The sequence below is a fragment of the Patella vulgata genome, chromosome 7 (genome assembly GCF_932274485.2).
Source record: "Patella vulgata chromosome 7, xgPatVulg1.2, whole genome shotgun sequence".
Taxonomy (NCBI): Eukaryota; Metazoa; Mollusca; class Gastropoda; family Patellidae; genus Patella; species Patella vulgata.
In genome coordinates, this window is record NC_065885.2 from 29,686,926 (window position 1) to 29,704,927 (window position 18,002).

The following is an 18,002-nucleotide window of genomic DNA, read 5'->3' on the forward strand; positions in this document are numbered from 1 at the left end:
ATACAATGGGCAGCAGAATGACCGTTAAATCAAGACTATATATTTACAAAATGGAGGCATTTCCTTGACTTTTATGTCAACAGTTTTATTTTTTGGCGAAAATGTTGCTGTATGTCCAAAATAAATCATTTCCAGTATGTTGTTTGCTGACAATTTACATCTTATATTATTTTAGTGATTTATTTTCGAGTGATAATGCTTTCAGTGAGATAAATATAAGTTAGATTAGCACGATTTTCAGTGTTTTAAAGTAATTTATTAGGCAGTGGATATTTAACCGTATACGGCATTTTACAATTACTTTGTATACGGCACTTTACTTTATTTACTATTTTGCCGTACACTTCCACACTTCCGTTTAACATGCGCAGTTCTCTGATACCTGGACTTAGCAGTGTTTGCTTTGGCAATGCCGTCTGACATTAACCCTAACCACAACACAACACAACACAACAGTTCTATTTGTTTTTTGTTTACCATTGCTTCTTTTTCCATTTCTTATAAAGGAACGAAATAGCCATACTTGAATTTCTATGGTAGAAACTGGAGAATTATTTTTAAAAGAAAATAAGATAATAAATGTAAATTGTAGAAAAGCATTTAAATAGCATATTATTCTATTTTGGTCGAGGGCGCATTTCTGCGGATTTTGGTTTTTAATTAAGTACTAAGACTGTCAGTGGTTTATGTTTTTCCCGTAAAATCGTGCTTCTGCGCCGAACTTGAAAGACGAGTTACCAAAATGGCGGAATATATCTGTAGTTTCCGCCATTTTGAATCAGAAACGATGTACGGTAAAATAGCGGAAGTAGATACTTTGCCGTGACGGTTAAATATCCACTTTGAATTTATTATGATTATGAATGCAAACTCTTATAATATCAAATAGGAAAATCTTAAGTGCGAATTCCGATATTTTGAAACTGAATTCCAGTGTTTATGTTTTCAGTGTCAATTCCTGTGATTTTCAGTGTTTAAGGGGTGTCACGGTGGCTAAGTGGGTAAGACGTACGCTCTCTTAATTGCTAGCCTGGAGGTCGGGTGTTCGATCCCTGCATTGGCCGAGCAAGGTCATCCAGATTTTCCTGCGTGGTTCCCCCCTTGTCAGTGAAACAGGACGGAAGGCCTGACAAGGACAGCTGTCTAGTTGTGCGGATGGTACGAAAAAACAAGGTCCCGTGTACACATTGGCGTGCACGTAAAAGATCTCCCTTAACAGTTAGAATTCGATATAAGAGTAGGCCGTAGTGCCGCTGTCCGGGCAAAATTTCCCTCATAGCACAGCGTATGCCCGTTTCCAGTAGCCCAGTTCGGAGCAGAACAGTATGACGTTAAACCCCATTTCATTTCAGTGTTTGAAAGTAATTTATTATAAATGCAAACTATTATTAAATAGGAAGGTCTTAAGTGCGAATTCCGACATTTTGAAAGTGAATTCTGGTGTTTATTTTATGTTGCCAGTGTGAATTCCGGTGATATTCTGTGTTTTAAAGTAATTTATCATCAATTAATGTGAAATATTAGTAAATAGGAAGGTCCTAAATTTAATGCGAATTCCGATATTTTGAAAGTGAATTCCAGTGGTTATATGTTTTTAATGTGAATTCCGGTGATTTTTAGGTGTTTTAAAGTAATTTATTATCAATGCAAAATATTAGTGAATATAGCGATCTTGAGCAACTCTTTTGTTGGATATTCAGCGGTCCATAAATAGATTATTATTATTATTAAGGTCTTAAGTGTGAATTCCGATAGTTTAAGTGTGAATTCCAGTGTTTATTATATGTTTTTAAAGTGAATTTCGGGGATTTTTGGTGTTTTTAAGTAATTCAGTATTATATTAATGCAAAATATAAGTAAATAGGACGATCTTGTGGGCGAATTCTGATATCTTTAAAGTGAATTCCGGTGAATTCCGGTGTTTGTAAGTGAATTCCGGTGTTTATAAGTGAATTCTGGTGAATTCCAGTGAATACTGGTGATTAGTCTACCCCTCTATTCTATGCCTATGGGGATACTAGACTGAACGTTCAAGAATTGATTTCTCTAAATCCCCAAAATAGTGACAATCGAATGAAAAGGGGGATTTTGGACAACAATGCATGCGCTGGACGCATAAGAAAATATCCCTACTAACCATGATGGCTGAAACCTATTATATTGCGGTTGTGCTTAATAGCATCATGATTTTACTCACACCACCTCCGTTGTCGGGACTAACAGAACTGTGAGTGTGACAGGACTGAATTCCACTTCACTCGGCTGCAATTCTGTCAATTTGAGACATTCCCAATCCGATTAAAATACAGATCTACATTTTGTTTTTTTTATACTTTCGCTGGCCTGCACCACATGATGATCTGACAAGTTCTACTCGAAGCTTGCGTCAGACGTCATATGGACGACTTTTGACCCTATGACGTCAGATATTGATTAATCAATCAGTGTTGACGTTTTTAGTGGTTTACCCACAGTTCCGTGCATGGCATGCCAAGAACTCGCCGTAACAGACGGTTTCATTGGCTAATCCCTCACTTCAACCAAAACGCTGGTAATATAACAACTCTTCCAGATCCTAGTGTTGTAAAGACAAGTAAAACGAAATTTTGAACTATGAAAAACAAAATGAAATAGGATCTGTGTTTTAATCAGATTGTGATGTTCTGTACTGACAATCGAGCATCCCCTGTATGATCTAGGCTACTAGGCCTAGACTACAGCATGTAAACGACCGATAAGACAGACAAACCTATGGACAAGACAAACTACAACAAACATCTCAAGAAATAAACAAAACATTTCAAATCAAGTGAATAGTCTAGCTATTTAGTAACTGTATCTGATCGGACTATATCCCGTCACTGTTACTGTCCATCCCTAATTAACAGGTAATGTAAAAATAACACTTTACACCAGCTTGGTTCTAAGTGCAGGTTTCATAATGTTTGACCATTTCAAACAAATTTTGTTTGTGTTTTTGAATCGTAAAATTCTTTTTGAAAATAGTCTTGAATTATCTTAAATTTGTGTCAGATCTGTCCGGAAATGAATCCTTTTGGTGAACAAAGAAGAATCACGTTAAAAAATAGATGATAAGGATTCCAAAACAACCTTAGAACCGAGGTGGTGTAAAGCGTTATTTTCATATTACATGTTAATAGGGACGGACACAATAGCTGAGAGGACATGGTCTGATCAGACACCGTTACTAAAGTAACTAGTGAATAGCCTACCTTGTTTGTGTATGGTGGTCCTATATTCCCCATGTTCGTTTCTTTTGCCTCCAACAATTGTCCTTTTATTTTAACACTATGATAAAATTCAGCTCTGTAGTAGGTCAATAAGATTCCAAATTTGTCTCAAATATATTGGCTGTTAAACCAAGTCACCTTGCAATGATTACCAAAATAAGAGAGGGTGCCCTTTTCAAAATAACCTGTACAACAACTGTATTCAGACTTCTGACTGTCAGTACCATTAACATACTGATGCACAACAGAACATGTAATTGTTTCAGTGACATTTAGTAAATTGTATAACAACACATAAGCTTATGGTTAATATGGTCATCTGCATGCTGAAACCTCCCTGTTTTCACAAATAAGCAAAATAATGATGTTTACAGTGAGTGATGCTTACAATCAACATTATTTCAGAATATTGCAAGTACCAGAACATAACTATCAAATTTTCTAAATTATTTATTTTCAACACGTTACCAGAAAATTACTTAGTGTTATGTGTTCCTTGCATATAAAATACTCTTATAACTGTTTCAACAATGTTATTAATAAAATGATTGTAAAACATGACCACCTTTTTATTTTCTATAGTTGAGAACATTTGTTCTGTCTGTGAAGAATGAAGATAAAGTAGCTCGTGTTCGAGCTCAACTACTTCATATCTTGTATGAACTGGGCAAGGATCATCATCAGTTTAGATTAAGATATAGAGGAGAGATTCTTCGGGATGCAGATTATTTGGGAGATTATCAAATTGGCGATAATTGTGTAATTACTATGGTTCCAATGGTGAAAAAATTGGAGGTGAGTAATATATGGCTAAAACTACTACAAACTTTCACTGATCAAATTTAAAAATCTGCATATTATTTCCGTTTATTTGGTTAGTCATGCCATAACATCTAAAGAAATATTTGATAAAAGTGTTTTCCCGCTCTGTGTTTTTATTTGAAGAGTTTAAAAATAATATTCTTAATTTTCAGAGATTTTTTCAAAATGTATTATAAAGGCTACATGTACATGTATATAGAGGGTTGCTCAAAGTTTGTTTCAAAGCTTAATAAATAAGAAATAATATTCTATTTTTCTAAGATTTTCTCAAAATTTGTTATAAAAGGCTGTATGCTTTTTTTTATTTTTTTATCTTTTTTTGAAAATATAGTTTGATGGTGTTTCCGTATCCAGCAGTCAGACAAATTATGATTCAAGCTCTGGTCAACCACCTGATATAAAAGATGCTCTCAATCGGGAAGTCAAGCATTTTGATCAACGGGAAAAATTTCTCAATGATTTCAAGGTATTTTATCATAATTTTTTTCAGTTTGATCTTAAAGTGAGAAAATTGTAAATAGAATAAACACAGATGTGTATATACAGACAGTGGTAAATGATGGTTAATTTAAAGATTGAACCAGAAAATGAAATGATTATGTTACACTTCTAAAAGTAATCATTTTATCTTCCTTGCTTCCGGCTTTGAATTTACATATTTTATCCATAACTTTGGTTTAAATCACACAATATTTTACAGATATACTATTCAAAAAAAGTAGGGGATATTTGATTTTGGGGGCATAATACTAAAATATGCAAATGACTACGAAAAAAGTCACTATAGAACCTAACAGAAGAAACATTTCCAGTTACATGTGACGCCCAAACGCACCAATAGCTACCGCATGGAATGCAGGTGATGCTTGGGATCATCATGGAGGTCCAACCCAAGATTTGCACGACTCTGACTTTGAATGTTACAGTCATTGTGGCATTGAATTCCAGGGTGGAAACATCAGTTTAATTGTTTTAGTGACCAGAAAACAAATTTTGATATGCGTCGGCTTACCCAAAATGAAAGGTTACGTGCCCTTGGCATGCTACAGATCGGCACAACACAGGCGGTTGTGGCGCGGACGATGAATGTTTCTCAGTCTGTCATAAGCAGGCTATGGTCCAGATACCGTGATACACAATCTGTACAGGACAGACCACGCTCAGGTCGACCAAGGGCGACAACTCAAGCCCAGGATCGATTTATCCGTGCCTTGGCCTTGAGAAATCGTGTCATCACAGCAAATCAGATCAGCGCTCGTCTTCAAACAGACACTGGTGTGAGAGTGAGTGGCCAGACGATTCGGAATCGACTGCATAGTGGTCACCTTCGCGTCCGACGTCCTCGCGTGATCCCTTGTTTGAGAGATCATCACATTCAGGCAAGACGTCGTTGGTGTAGGGATCGTCAACACTGGGATAATCGACGCTGGAGCAATGTGATGTTTTCAGATGAGTCAAGGTTCACTGTTGACTTTTTGGACAGACGTAGGAGGGTGTGGCGTCGTCGAAACGAGCGCTTCCAAGACGTTAACGTCATCAGACATGATCGATTTGGGGGTGGTTCTGTTATGGTGTGGGGAGGCATCACTGTTGCTGGAAGAACGGCTTTACATGTTGTTGCAGGGCGTGTTACAGGCCAGTACTACCGGGACAACATCTTGGCAGTCCATGTTGTGCCGTTCGCAAGACGTCATGGCCGCCGTTTCATCTTCCAGGATGACAACGCAAGATGTCACAGGGCCAGGATCGTTACAGGTTACCTCCAACAACAGAACATCACCACATTACCTTGGCCAGCACTGAGTCCCGACCTCTCCCCCATCGGGCATGTCTGGGACATGCTTGGACAGAGGTTACGTCAACGTCAACAACGTCCTGCCAATGTCCAAGAACTTGCTGCTGCGTTGCAACAGGAATGGGACAATCTGGACCAAAATGACCTTAGACGTCTCATTAGGAGTATGCCACGTCGGATCAATGGTTGTTTGGCAAACAGAGGAGGATTTACCCGTTACTGACTTGGTTGTGATGATGTGGTAACTTTGCTGTTTGACCCCGGGTATCATTTTACCCTTATAATGGTCAGTCTGTGCCTTACTTAGTCTAACGATCATTTGGAATAAATCGATGAATGTGAACTTCATTTCATTTTGTCATTTGTTTCTTCGTCAGTTTCATTAGGTGACTTTAATAACACTTAAAAATCAAATATCCCCTACTTTTTTTGAATAGTATATATATCTTTTTAGGTCGTCATATATGTAATGATCATAATTATGGAAACAGTTTTATATAAGTACTTTTGCTGCTTACTGCATCCTATTCACTTACATTTTTCAAAATGATCAATTATTCAGTAAATACTAATCTTCGCTTGAATAAAACACTATTTAAACCAGATGTGTACATATACAGATCTACACTTTCCAATTTAAATTTAAATGGACTTGACATTTTTATGAAACACTGAATCAAAAAATATTTAAACCCAGATTGCCAAAATAGATCTCTAAAATACTGTCACATGAATGAATTATATTTTGTCTCAGATATTGTAATTTTATATTTCAAAAGAATGCATAAGGACAACCATGCTACTTGAATAAAACTCTGAATCCTGTCATACTTTTGATTTTTTTCTTCATCTAATTTTATTTGCACATAGATTAGAAATCTGAAAAGCTGAGACATCTATCAGAATATAGACTTTCCATAATTTCAGGCTCTTCTTTACATTCACTCATTGTTGGTGTTTTTGGCTTTAATGTCTGTTTATTGGTATTCAGCTGCTTGGACAGGTTGTCTGTTTGTCGTAGCTATAATCTTTGTACCAAGTTATTCCAGATTAGGTGGATTCGTTGGTAATAACACACATCTGTAAGTGATAATTATTCAATTTTCTTAGATTTCTGTTTTGAAATACTATAACTAATGAACAACTGAATCTTCCATGTTATTACGTTTCAGAATGAAGTATTTTTACTGAAATTTCAATATATTCTTTTTTCATTATCTATTTTTAAACTGTTAGTGTTAGTGTGAGAAATGTCAGCGCTTTATCTAAATCATACATAATGCATTTTTAATATTTGTGAAAATTCAGTCTATTCACCAATTAATAGGCTGGTAAAATAATGATGAGAATTTCTCATAAGACAGTGCTGCTTTAAAAGATGATTTGGGGGGTTGGATGGCCGAATGGTTAGCACGCGCGTGCTGTATCATACGGCCTGTCATTGAGCCAACTGGCGGGGTATCGATTCCCCAGTTGTACATGACAAGGAGTAGGGTCGCCTGTCCAACCTCGTGGGTTTTCTCCGGGTCCTCCGGTTTCCTCCCACTGCTAAAGACACCTACGCGCAAGCGAATAATTGAAATAAAATTGAACCATGTGTTAGTCCCAAAATGACCTAGTTTGTGTCAAGTGGACGTTAAACCCCATTTCTCTCTCTCTTTTTAAAAGATGATTTAGCATTTTGGAGGTCATGGCCAGTTGGTACAAAAATAATTTGCAGGCAGTGACTTGTCTTTCAGTATTTTAAAAATGATGATTATTCAAATTTAAGTACATTAATTATTTTCTCTTTAAAGGTCTACATAGAAATAAGGGTTAAGATTACAAATAACTGCAGGTTTAAACTTGGTATAACCCAGCACTATAAATATGTCACTCTCAGCCAGGTTAGGGACTTACTATAGTGTTTAAAATTATTAGTATTTGTTTGTGTTTTCTATTTAACTTTTCATATTAGGAGAAAGTATTATTGTGTTGGATTTGGTATTGGAGGATTGATATGCCTGGGTGTAGCCATTTGTTTCTCGGTTATTACTTGGACCAGAATTGTGGTAGGTATCATTGTATATAAATGTAATTTGTATACGTTTACTTTATTTTTTTACCAGTGGCATAGCGACTGGTGGTATGTGTGTGTGTGTGTGGGGGGGGGGGGGGGGGCGGGGGCAGCAAGAGAGAAACCCCTTTAATTTTAAGTTTGTATTTCAAGATCAGAAATTTGCCCGTCAACATTCATATTGTCGGCAATTAACTAAGATACCCTACATATAAATACTCTGACAATCTGTTAGTCTGATAGACTTATGCCCAATTACAACATTTTGCTTTATGCTGCCTTCTGTAATTTCTTTGTCCATCACAGCATACACTATCACAATTCATTCATATATCTGTGAATCTGTTGGTTTTTAGGCTAGACCTATTGACTGTCTTAGTGTGGATTAATCAACTGTTGTGTTAAAACTGGACACGTAGGGGATTCAGAATCCAACAAGCATTTGTGGATTCTTGTTTTGAGGAGACAATTTCGTTTTCGTTTTTAGGCTAGACCTATTGACTGTCTTAGTGTGGATTAATCAACTGTTGTGTTAAAACTGGACACGTAGGGGATTCAGAATCCAACAAGCATTTGTGGATTCTTGTTTTGAGGAGACAATTTCGTTTTTTGTTTTTTACATTTAGTATACCGGTATATACATGTATGTAACAAAGCCTTTAAGAAATAAAAGGACGACATAACATTTATTCATTTATTTTATATATGGAGTGGACTAGGTTCTGCTACATCTTTTGAGATGTAATTAAAAATTAAAACACGAAATATGTGGACAATAAAGTCATTTGTGCCTCTTCCTCAAAAAATTTAGACTCTTCACTTTCTTGGTCCAAAATCCTAGCTTCTCCACTGGTTGTGTAAATGTGGTATAAATGTGTACAGATATTGAAGTCTCTGATTATCATTTGAAGGATTTCCAATCAATATCATGAAAATTGAATCTATAAAAGGTATATCAGTTCCCTTCAATACCTACTTAGACATGATGAATTGAAAATTTGTCAACATTGGTCACCATTGACCATTAGCGGATTTCAATACTCCAACAAATCACTAAATTCAGGTTTTCGGGAAAAGAATAGCCTTTTGGAAGGATTATTCTAATGAAAATATACTTTCAGAATCATGGTTGCAAAGACTGGATGTTTGTAGATGATTGTTCACATCAACAAGTCTTTTCTGCCCTTCTGTACACAGTACATTCCCTGTTGTTTATTGTATCAGTGGTGGTAATATGGATCCTTTTGATAAATTTTCGTGTAGAGGTATGCAGTTTTCTTTTTTTAAATATTTTTTACAGTCCATCACTAGAGATCTAATTACAGGTCTTACTTAGAACTAGATTACTAAATGCTTGTTTCCAGAATGTACCAGTTAATATCTTCAAAATGTGATATTCAAAATGATCTATGGTGTTCTAAATAGGCAGGAGGATTGCTTTGTCATACTGAATTGTCAAACCCACTGTAGTTGGATTTTTTTTATCATGTTCCTAATAATTTTAGTAAAGTTTACAATGATTCGTGAGATTTATTTTAAAATTTTGTTTTGTTCAATTATGTATTCTAGGTTGGTGACTTTATAGAGAAATATCTGGTACAGGAAAGAGACATTGAAAAGGTTGTTTCAGCAGCCAAAAATGGAAGGTTGATATATTTTATATAAAGAGCAGTAATGTTTTACTAATATCTTGTCTGTGATATTATCCTCTTTGGAAACAGACATTAAGTCCCATGAACAAACTTTGTCAATGAAATTATATTTCAGTCATCTTGTGTTAGGCTATGCTTGTTGCAACCTTGCAAGTGAATCAGAATCCTCTATTTATGTTATTATTGTTCAAATTTCAAGACAAGTCCCCAGTGCTGCACACTACAAATATCATATTCATGACCTTGAACACAAAGATGGAAATATACCAACACCCTAACACAAACAAAAGTTTATTTAAATTGCACTCTATGTATTTTGAGAAGGAAAAATGACTATTTTTCTCAGACACCCGTGATCAGAAATTGATATATCTTTGTGGTGCTCGGTAATTAAGATATCTAAATATGAGTAAAGCATAATCCTGTATTAAAGTAGTTAGAAATGTGTTAATTATTGGAGGATTATAAATATGTTTACAGTACAAAAGTAAAAAGACAAGCAGCTTATGAACTAGCTACAATGGCTGCTTCAAGTGATGATAATAAGTTAATGATAGCAGCTGAAGGAGGGTGAGTAGGAGTATATATCTGCTAGAGCACTCTGAATAATGCCTTGAAATTAACTTGTCTCAAATATCATGTATATTCTTTCTTATTTTATAAATATTATTACCTTTTCATCAAATATTATGCAATTCAATTAATATTTTCTCAGATGTGTATAAAGAATACCAAACATTGATATTGATTACTAAAATTGGGTGTTACATATTAAGTATGGTTAATAAGTATTGAAATCTTGTATGTTTTAGACTACTGGTTTTAGAATCGTTAGCCTTATGTCGTGATTCAGCTACACAAGAACATGCTATAGAAGCTCTAGCAGAACTCCTCATTATACCCTCTATGCAGGTATTTTTTATTACTCTTTGATTATTTTTTTATACAGCTATACACAGTCACTTACTGATGATAATAATTCATTATCTCTTTAATTCACATTTTCCGGCAGATCTCAATCTTGGACAAGGAAATCAATCTTATTTTACTTCCTTTGATTTAGATATATTAATAAATTTGTTTGACAAATTTAATATCTTGATTACCATTATGTTGACTGTTTTTGTTGCAGGATACATTTGTTAAAATGGGTGGTTGTCGTAGCTTGTCAGCAGCACTACATTCATCTCATTCAAGAGCTGTCCAGGAAGCAGCAAATGCCATCTATATCATCGTGTCAGAATCAGAAGAAAATAAAAATAATGTTATAGCTGATCGTGGGTTGGTCTATTTTTGTTATTCTCCTTAGCAATAGAAAACTAAACTTGCAAGATAAGGGTCACAAAATGCTTGCAAATTCTATCGATGTACTGTGGGGTGAACTTTCTGGGGAAACATTATATAACAGAGAATTTGCTATATAATAGGAAACAGCAAGTTCAGAATATAAGTACAGTTTTAAATAAATAAAGATTCTTTTTTAAGTTGTCTTACTAAATTTAAAACCTGCAAGCCGAAACAACTGGTAGATTATTGTTGTTGCTGTAATGAATTAATGGATATTAATTGGTTCTGGATTGTTAAAAACTTCAAATTTTCTACGCAGTCATGTATAGTGTGTTGATTGGGGATTATTTTATTAAATTGGTATAATATTTTCTTCAGATTTTTACCGGACTATTTTCAGCATTGTTAGGGTAGACTCATTGCACGTATTTACTCTATAATTAAGATTTAGTTATGATCTTTATTTCATTGTAAAGAAATTAATGTAGAGAATACATCTTTAAAATGTTAATTAAATGTATATTGTTATAATGAATTATTATTATTATTACAGAATAGAAGATTTAGCACATGTAGCTTATGAAGGTAATACGGTCAGTCAGAGAACCATAGCTAGCATATTTCTGGAACTAGCGTTTAATAATGAGATCAGATCCCAATTAACATCTTCTAACATTCCAGGTATCTTTATTTGTTTTATTTTTATGAATTAAAAGGAGCCGTGGTGACTCAGTGAGTAGGATTTGCAGGCTCCCTAAGCAGGAGGTCTTAGGTTTGCTCCCGCTGTTGACTGAGGAAGTTCTTCGGGATTTTCTGGTGTGGTTTCCCATTGTTAGTGGTGCAGAACAAACTGTCTAACAAGGAACATCATCTAGTCGGTTGGATGAGATGAAAAACCAAGGTCCTTTGTACTCATTGGCATGCACATAAAAGAACCCTTGACAGTTGGAATTCCAAATAAGAGTAGTCCTAAGTGGCACTATCTGGACAAAATTTCCCTAATAACCCATTCAGTTTCCTTAATAGCCTACTCTAATATGTATGCCCGTCTACTTTAGCCCAGTCAATGCCAAAAAGTAGGATGTTAAACCACATTCCATTTCATTTATGAAATGAAAAACAATGGAATTTCTACTTACTTCAATGAAAAAAGCAAACCAGCTGTTCTTTAAGAAGTAAATTATTTTCTTGGGTTATTTGAGAAAACCTCTTTTTGGTTATAAACTAAACATTGCTGTATATAAGGATTGTTATATTTATTAATAATTGGATGTTATTTTCAGCCCAGGCTCTGACTAGTTTATGTGAGAATAAAGATATGGAGACTAAACGTTATTCCCTCCAGGCTCTAGAATTAATGGCAATAGAAAGTTCGGATATGATTTGTGCTCAGGTAAATAAATTCATATATTATCTCATCAAAGTCGAACCGCGTGGGTTTTCTCCGGGTCCTCCGGTTTCCTCCCACTGCTACCCCTACGGGCAAGCGAATTATTGAAATAAAATTAGACCATATGTTAGTCCTGAAATGACCTAGTTTGTGTTGAGTGGACGTTAAACCCCATTTCTCTCTCTCTCTCATCTCATCAAAGACAAAGTCAGGTTTCTGAAAGCAAGACAATTATTGTCTCCCCAGGGAATCTTTGTGATTTTCAATTATAGAGTACAATTGCCTCCTTCTATACCATATTATTTTGTTGTAAATCTGTTGTGTGGAAAATGTATGGCATGCAGAGTAGCAAACAGATTAAATTAATTTCAGTACAAATTATTTAGTTTACATAAGATGAGAAATGGCAACACCCCCTTAAAAGAGTAGCAGTTCACATAAGAGTTAGTAATTTCTTGTTTTACAGTACATTAAGTTATTTTAAGACAGAACAAATTCATTGTTATGCACTTAGTAATGTTAATTTTTTATTTTCAGGAAAATCTTTTGAATATATTATTGGAAGTACCATTCAAGACAATGGATGAAAAACTATATTTACTTGCTGGTAAAATACTCATGTATTATGCTGAGAATCCTGAGGTAAGTAATTCACTTTCTCAATGTTGCATTTGTTATATATGGTAGTATGGTACTAATAAAGTATAGCAGTGTCCATTCCAATCCTAAGCAAGGGTGAAATAGTTCAATGGAATGTTGTTTTTTGTCCTTATTTGATGTGCTTGAAATATATTAGCTATAGACTTACTATTGAAGTGGGGGGGTTGGATGGCCGAATGGTTAGCACTTGCGCATTGTATCTTAAGGTCTGTCATTGAGTCAACTGGTGTGGTTTCGATTCCCTGGCTGTACGTGACAAGAAATATGGTCGTCTGTCCAACCTCGTGGGTTTTTTCCTGGTCCTCCAGTTTCCTCCCACTATTAAAGAAATGAAATGAAATGAAATGAGGTTTAACATCCTACTGTTCTTCTCCGAACTAGGCTAATGAAGACGGGCATACGTCATACAATCTGCTATGCAGGAAATTTTGCCTGGACAGCGGCACTACGCCCTACTCTTATATCGAATTCCAACTGTCAAGGGATCATTTACGTGCATGCCATCACTGACAAGGGGGAACCACGCCGGAAAATCATAATAAACTTTCTCGGCCAATGCAGGGATCAAACACCAGACCTCCAGGCTAGCGAGCCAGCGTCTTACCCACTTAGCCACCGTGCCACCCACCCCTACTACTAAAGATACATATGCGCAAGTGAATTATATGTTAGTCCTGAAATGACCTAGGTTGCGTCGAGTGGACGTTAAACTCGATTTCTCTCTCTCTCTACTATTGAAGCAAAAAAAATACTATTTGCAATTAATGGTCACAGATTTATCTATACAATAATTCCTATAATTCATATCAAGATGAGCTTTGTAATAGTATTAAGGCGTATATTTTATAGAGTTCCTTGGTATGCAAAAATAATATCCTATTAGTCTGAAATAGATATTACATGTTTGTTATTATTTATATCCATCCGTAGATTAAAGATCAATGATTTTGACTCAAATTTTTAAATGCACATTTACCATTTGTAGAATAATTAAAGATCATTTTTACTTTAGACTTGTGAACAACTACTTGACAACAGTAATGTAAAAGAGAGTTTAGGATTGTTTGCCAGAACAGATGATCCTGTCTTACAGAAAGTAGTTTCTAAGATCATCTTCTGTACACTTGAAACTAAAGAGCTTAAGTAAGTAACTATGTAAAGAAGATTATTTGAAAGTTAAAATTTGACCCTATTCAATCAAAAGCAATTTACTGTTTTACAAAAAATGTTAGTCATCCATGTCAGTGGGAAACTGGTTTCTTACCTATTATTAAAACCCCAATACTGCCAGTAGCTATTGAAATACATATGATCATGTTTATCTAAGCATTAGATATGGCAATTAGTATATTGCTACTTTGACTGTATTAACCAAACTCGAATCATAGTGCTAAGAGATCACCAAAATTAAGGAATTGGATAATTATAAATTAAACTTTTTTGTATTTGTTAATTCAAGATGTTGATATTGCCATTTCTAATTTATCAAGGATGAGAGCCCTGCATTTGAAACTTGATCGAGTTTTAGATTATATTAAAGAGCATGCTGCTGACAGAGAAACCTGGGATATGGCCGACCAAGGTAAGCATCTGTAATGCAATTTTAATAAATTTTTAAAATAGATCTATTGCTATAATAGAAATTAGACAACTATCGACATTTCTAATATTAAATTTTGTTGTGAAAAGATGTTTATATGCTAGAATCAATAAAGGGGAAATAACTCTGTTTTTTGTACTTGAAGCAATATTATCCCCCCTTAGACCACAAATGTTAATCAGTGAGGTTCGATTTGTTTAATTTTTATGGGGGCATGAATCATATGAATGTATTTTAATTTTACTACCCAAATGAGGCTAATTTAAAACAAATTGTTTTAAAAATTTGTCTTTACTCAAACTTATATAATATTTGACTATTTTTGTAGCGCTTAATGATATGAACTCATCAGATGATTTAAACAACCTACCAACATTGTCCACATTAGAAAAACTCAAGAAAATGGAATCAAAAGATAAATTTGGGTCAAGTTCATCTGTTGGATCAGAGGTTAAAGGTCAAGACAGTTTCACCAGTTCTAACTCTGATTTGAAGAAATAAAACAGAGATATAAAAAACAAATATTATTATCATTGAAAGATGCGTTATGTAAGAGCTAAATATAACAACTCTGTAGAGTATCGGATTACACCTGTGAGATTTAGAAGTTTAACGATAAAATGGATAAGCGAGACTTAGTATTGTTGCTACTATAATAAACAATCTATGCTACATCTTCAAACACTCATAACTTCAATATTTTTGAACTATTATAGCAAGAACTGCCAGCTCTTTATTTAAATCTTACATAATGCATCTTTAAAAAGAACTTCACTTTGATCTGGTTAGACTTTAGACACAATCATTATCCACCAGAAATAAGAAAATAATTTATCTGTCACAATATTTTAAAATGTATTTACCTATATATTTATACTTTGCTTTATTACAATAATATATATAATTCATTTTTTTGATGAGAATTTGATTGAACAGGTGAATCAAAATTATTTTTTTTACAAATGAACATTATATTATAATCTTATACTGTGATATTTTATATGTATACACTTTATTGGATATATTTTTCTGTATTTATATGTGATGTTTGCTGTTGATAATATCAAACTTTTATCATTTCATTGCAAATTTTTTTTATAAATAATATATATATGTGCTATTTACTACAGTTTATTAGATCCATTCAATTATTTGCTTTTACTGTGAAAAGCTAATTAACACTCTTTATTTGACTGCAGGAATTTTTACAACCCCCAAGTGGGAATATCAGCTACCGATTTTTTTATGCTGATCACAATGCTAAGAAACTATTTAGACGAAAGTTGGCAAAAGCAATCTGATTTCAGTACACAAACTGAAATATATAACCAAAATTGCCCTGTACACTGTAGATATATCTATTGTAAGTTAACCTTATAAATACATAAAGTTGCAATATAAAAATAAATAATTAATATAATGATAATCAAAATTGATTAGTAGCCTGTATTAATATGTTATGTTTTACTGTGTCTCTGATCATGTGATACTCCGCCCTTCTACACTTTATTTATTTTTATACTCTGTATTTTCATTGAAACCAATAAAAATGCATTTGAATTATACCTGATATTATACTTGTCCATCCATATAAAACATAAATTATTATCCAGATATATACTGGTTTTATAAACCTCTTTAATTTAGACCAACAAGTAAGATTTTATGACTGTACATCAAGGTTGATAATAATTGCTTGTCTCAATAACACATCAGATCAACCCCAGTTGACTATAACTTATAATTCTAAAAGTTAGAATTTCAAGCTGGGTCAGACTTATGAACATTGAAATCCCCATCGGTCTGGCGTCCATAATTGCTTGTGGACGCTCTAGAGGCCAAAGTTAATATCCGATTGACTTTAAATTTATTCACAGTGTTTAAGGTCATGAGACAAAGAAGCCTATTGATTTTCAGCAATTTCCAATAATTACTGCCCGAGTTATGGCGCTCGATCACTTCAAAATATCTTGTGGACACTCTAGAGGCTAAAGTTAACATCTTTAAATTTATACACAGTGTTTAAGGTCATGAGACAAAGAAGATTATTGATTTTCAGCAATTTCCAATAATTACTGCCAGAATTATGGCCCTTGATCACTTCAAAATATCTTCTGGATGCTCTAAAGATAATATCCGATTGACTTTAATTTATACACAGTGTTTAAGGTCATGAGACGAAGAATCTTATTGATTTTCAGCGATTTCGGGTAATTACTGCCAGAGTTATGGCCCTTGATCACTTCAAAAAATCTCGTGGACGCTCTAGAGGCTAAAGTTAATATCTGATTTTCTTTAAATTTATACTCAGTGTTTGAGGTCATGAGACGAAATATCCTATTGATTTTCAACGATTTCCGATAATTTAAATTATCATCCAATTGATTTCTGATTGATAAGGTCTTGAGACGAACAAGTAGATTGATTTTCAATGAATTTTTATAATTTGGAACAGCTAAATCCATGATATTAAATGTTTCGTATACTAAACATTCGCATGGGGCAGAACTTTATAAAAACCAAACAAATTCTAATGATTTTCTGATAATTACTTAATGAGTTGTTACTCTTAATCAGATTTTAGTGTATTATAAATGTTTCATTACCGAATAAAGTAAAAATATGCGACAACTCTTGTTGACTGTCTGGACAATTTAGCTGCTGTGGGCGTATGTTTCGTTGCCTGGCAACCTATCTTTCATATTTGACCGGAAAGAGGCTATAGACCTTTTTTTTTCAATAATATGAGGAGAGACTTATTCATGGGATACAACCTGTTTTCAGATGCCTAAAGAAGAGTGTTCAAATCGTTACGGGCAATACATCTTCGTCTCATCAACATATCAAGAATATCCAAAGGCAGCAACTCGAACAGTTTGTTAATTTGATGGGTTTCTTCCTTTTGACCCCAAAACAACTTCGCCAAGTATTCACATGATTTCATAAATGGAGAGTAACACTGTGATTTGCAATCAGAAAATTCTGAATTTGGGCAGGTTTCATTCTTATGTCCCAAGAAATAATCACTGCATGTGAATATGATAAAATATGTCAAGTACTCTGGCCAACAAACTCCAGGAGGTGGCGACAATATACATCCACAGGATCAGTATAAGTTATTGTATAACTATTAACAATGATCAACAAAAAGAATATAGCAAATTAAGATTTTGCATGGTTTTATTTCTTGTTATACATTAATATTTTATGATACAAAAAACAAACAATTTGAAAATAGTCCATTAACAAAACAATGACAATTAAATACCTTATTAATATTCCCACATTCATAAGAAAATATATATAATCATTATGGACTATAATAAACATCGAAAACTATAACTAATAATTATCTTTTTCAAATAATTATACAAAAAAATTTGGGGGTTTAAAATGAAGTACAAATCCTTATTAAAAGCTTATAAAGATAGGTTGCCTGGCAACAATTAATACATATGCTCACAGTCATCCAACCAATCCATGAAGGAT

General features: G+C 34.0%; 1 protein-coding gene across 1 annotated transcript; it reads left to right on the plus strand.

The window, feature by feature from the left end:
- Positions 1–33: 33 nt before the first annotated feature.
- LOC126827070 (uncharacterized) lies at positions 34–17,065 on the plus strand. The gene is made up of 16 exons (XM_050556248.2): positions 34–134; positions 3,834–4,046; positions 4,405–4,539; positions 6,796–6,950; positions 7,826–7,919; positions 9,046–9,189; positions 9,494–9,570; positions 10,057–10,146; positions 10,389–10,488; positions 10,709–10,857; positions 11,417–11,544; positions 12,147–12,256; positions 12,791–12,895; positions 13,926–14,056; positions 14,404–14,495; positions 14,842–17,065. The coding sequence occupies exons 1-16, from the start codon at positions 102–104 to the stop codon at positions 15,012–15,014; spliced, it is 1,929 nt and encodes a 642-aa protein (XP_050412205.1). The 5' UTR covers positions 34–101; the 3' UTR covers positions 15,015–17,065.
- Positions 17,066–18,002: the final 937 nt, after the last annotated feature.

Excerpts from the sequence above, each read along its gene's own strand:
- LOC126827070 (XM_050556248.2), top strand. The coding sequence starts at position 102 with ATGTTGCTGTATGTCCAAAATAAATCATTTCCA. Across the intron at positions 12,896-13,925 it reads ATTATGCTGAGAATCCTGAG|ACTTGTGAACAACTACTTGA; the intron begins GTAAGTAATTCA and ends TTTTTACTTTAG. Across the intron at positions 14,496-14,841 it reads CTGGGATATGGCCGACCAAG|CGCTTAATGATATGAACTCA; the intron begins GTAAGCATCTGT and ends CTATTTTTGTAG.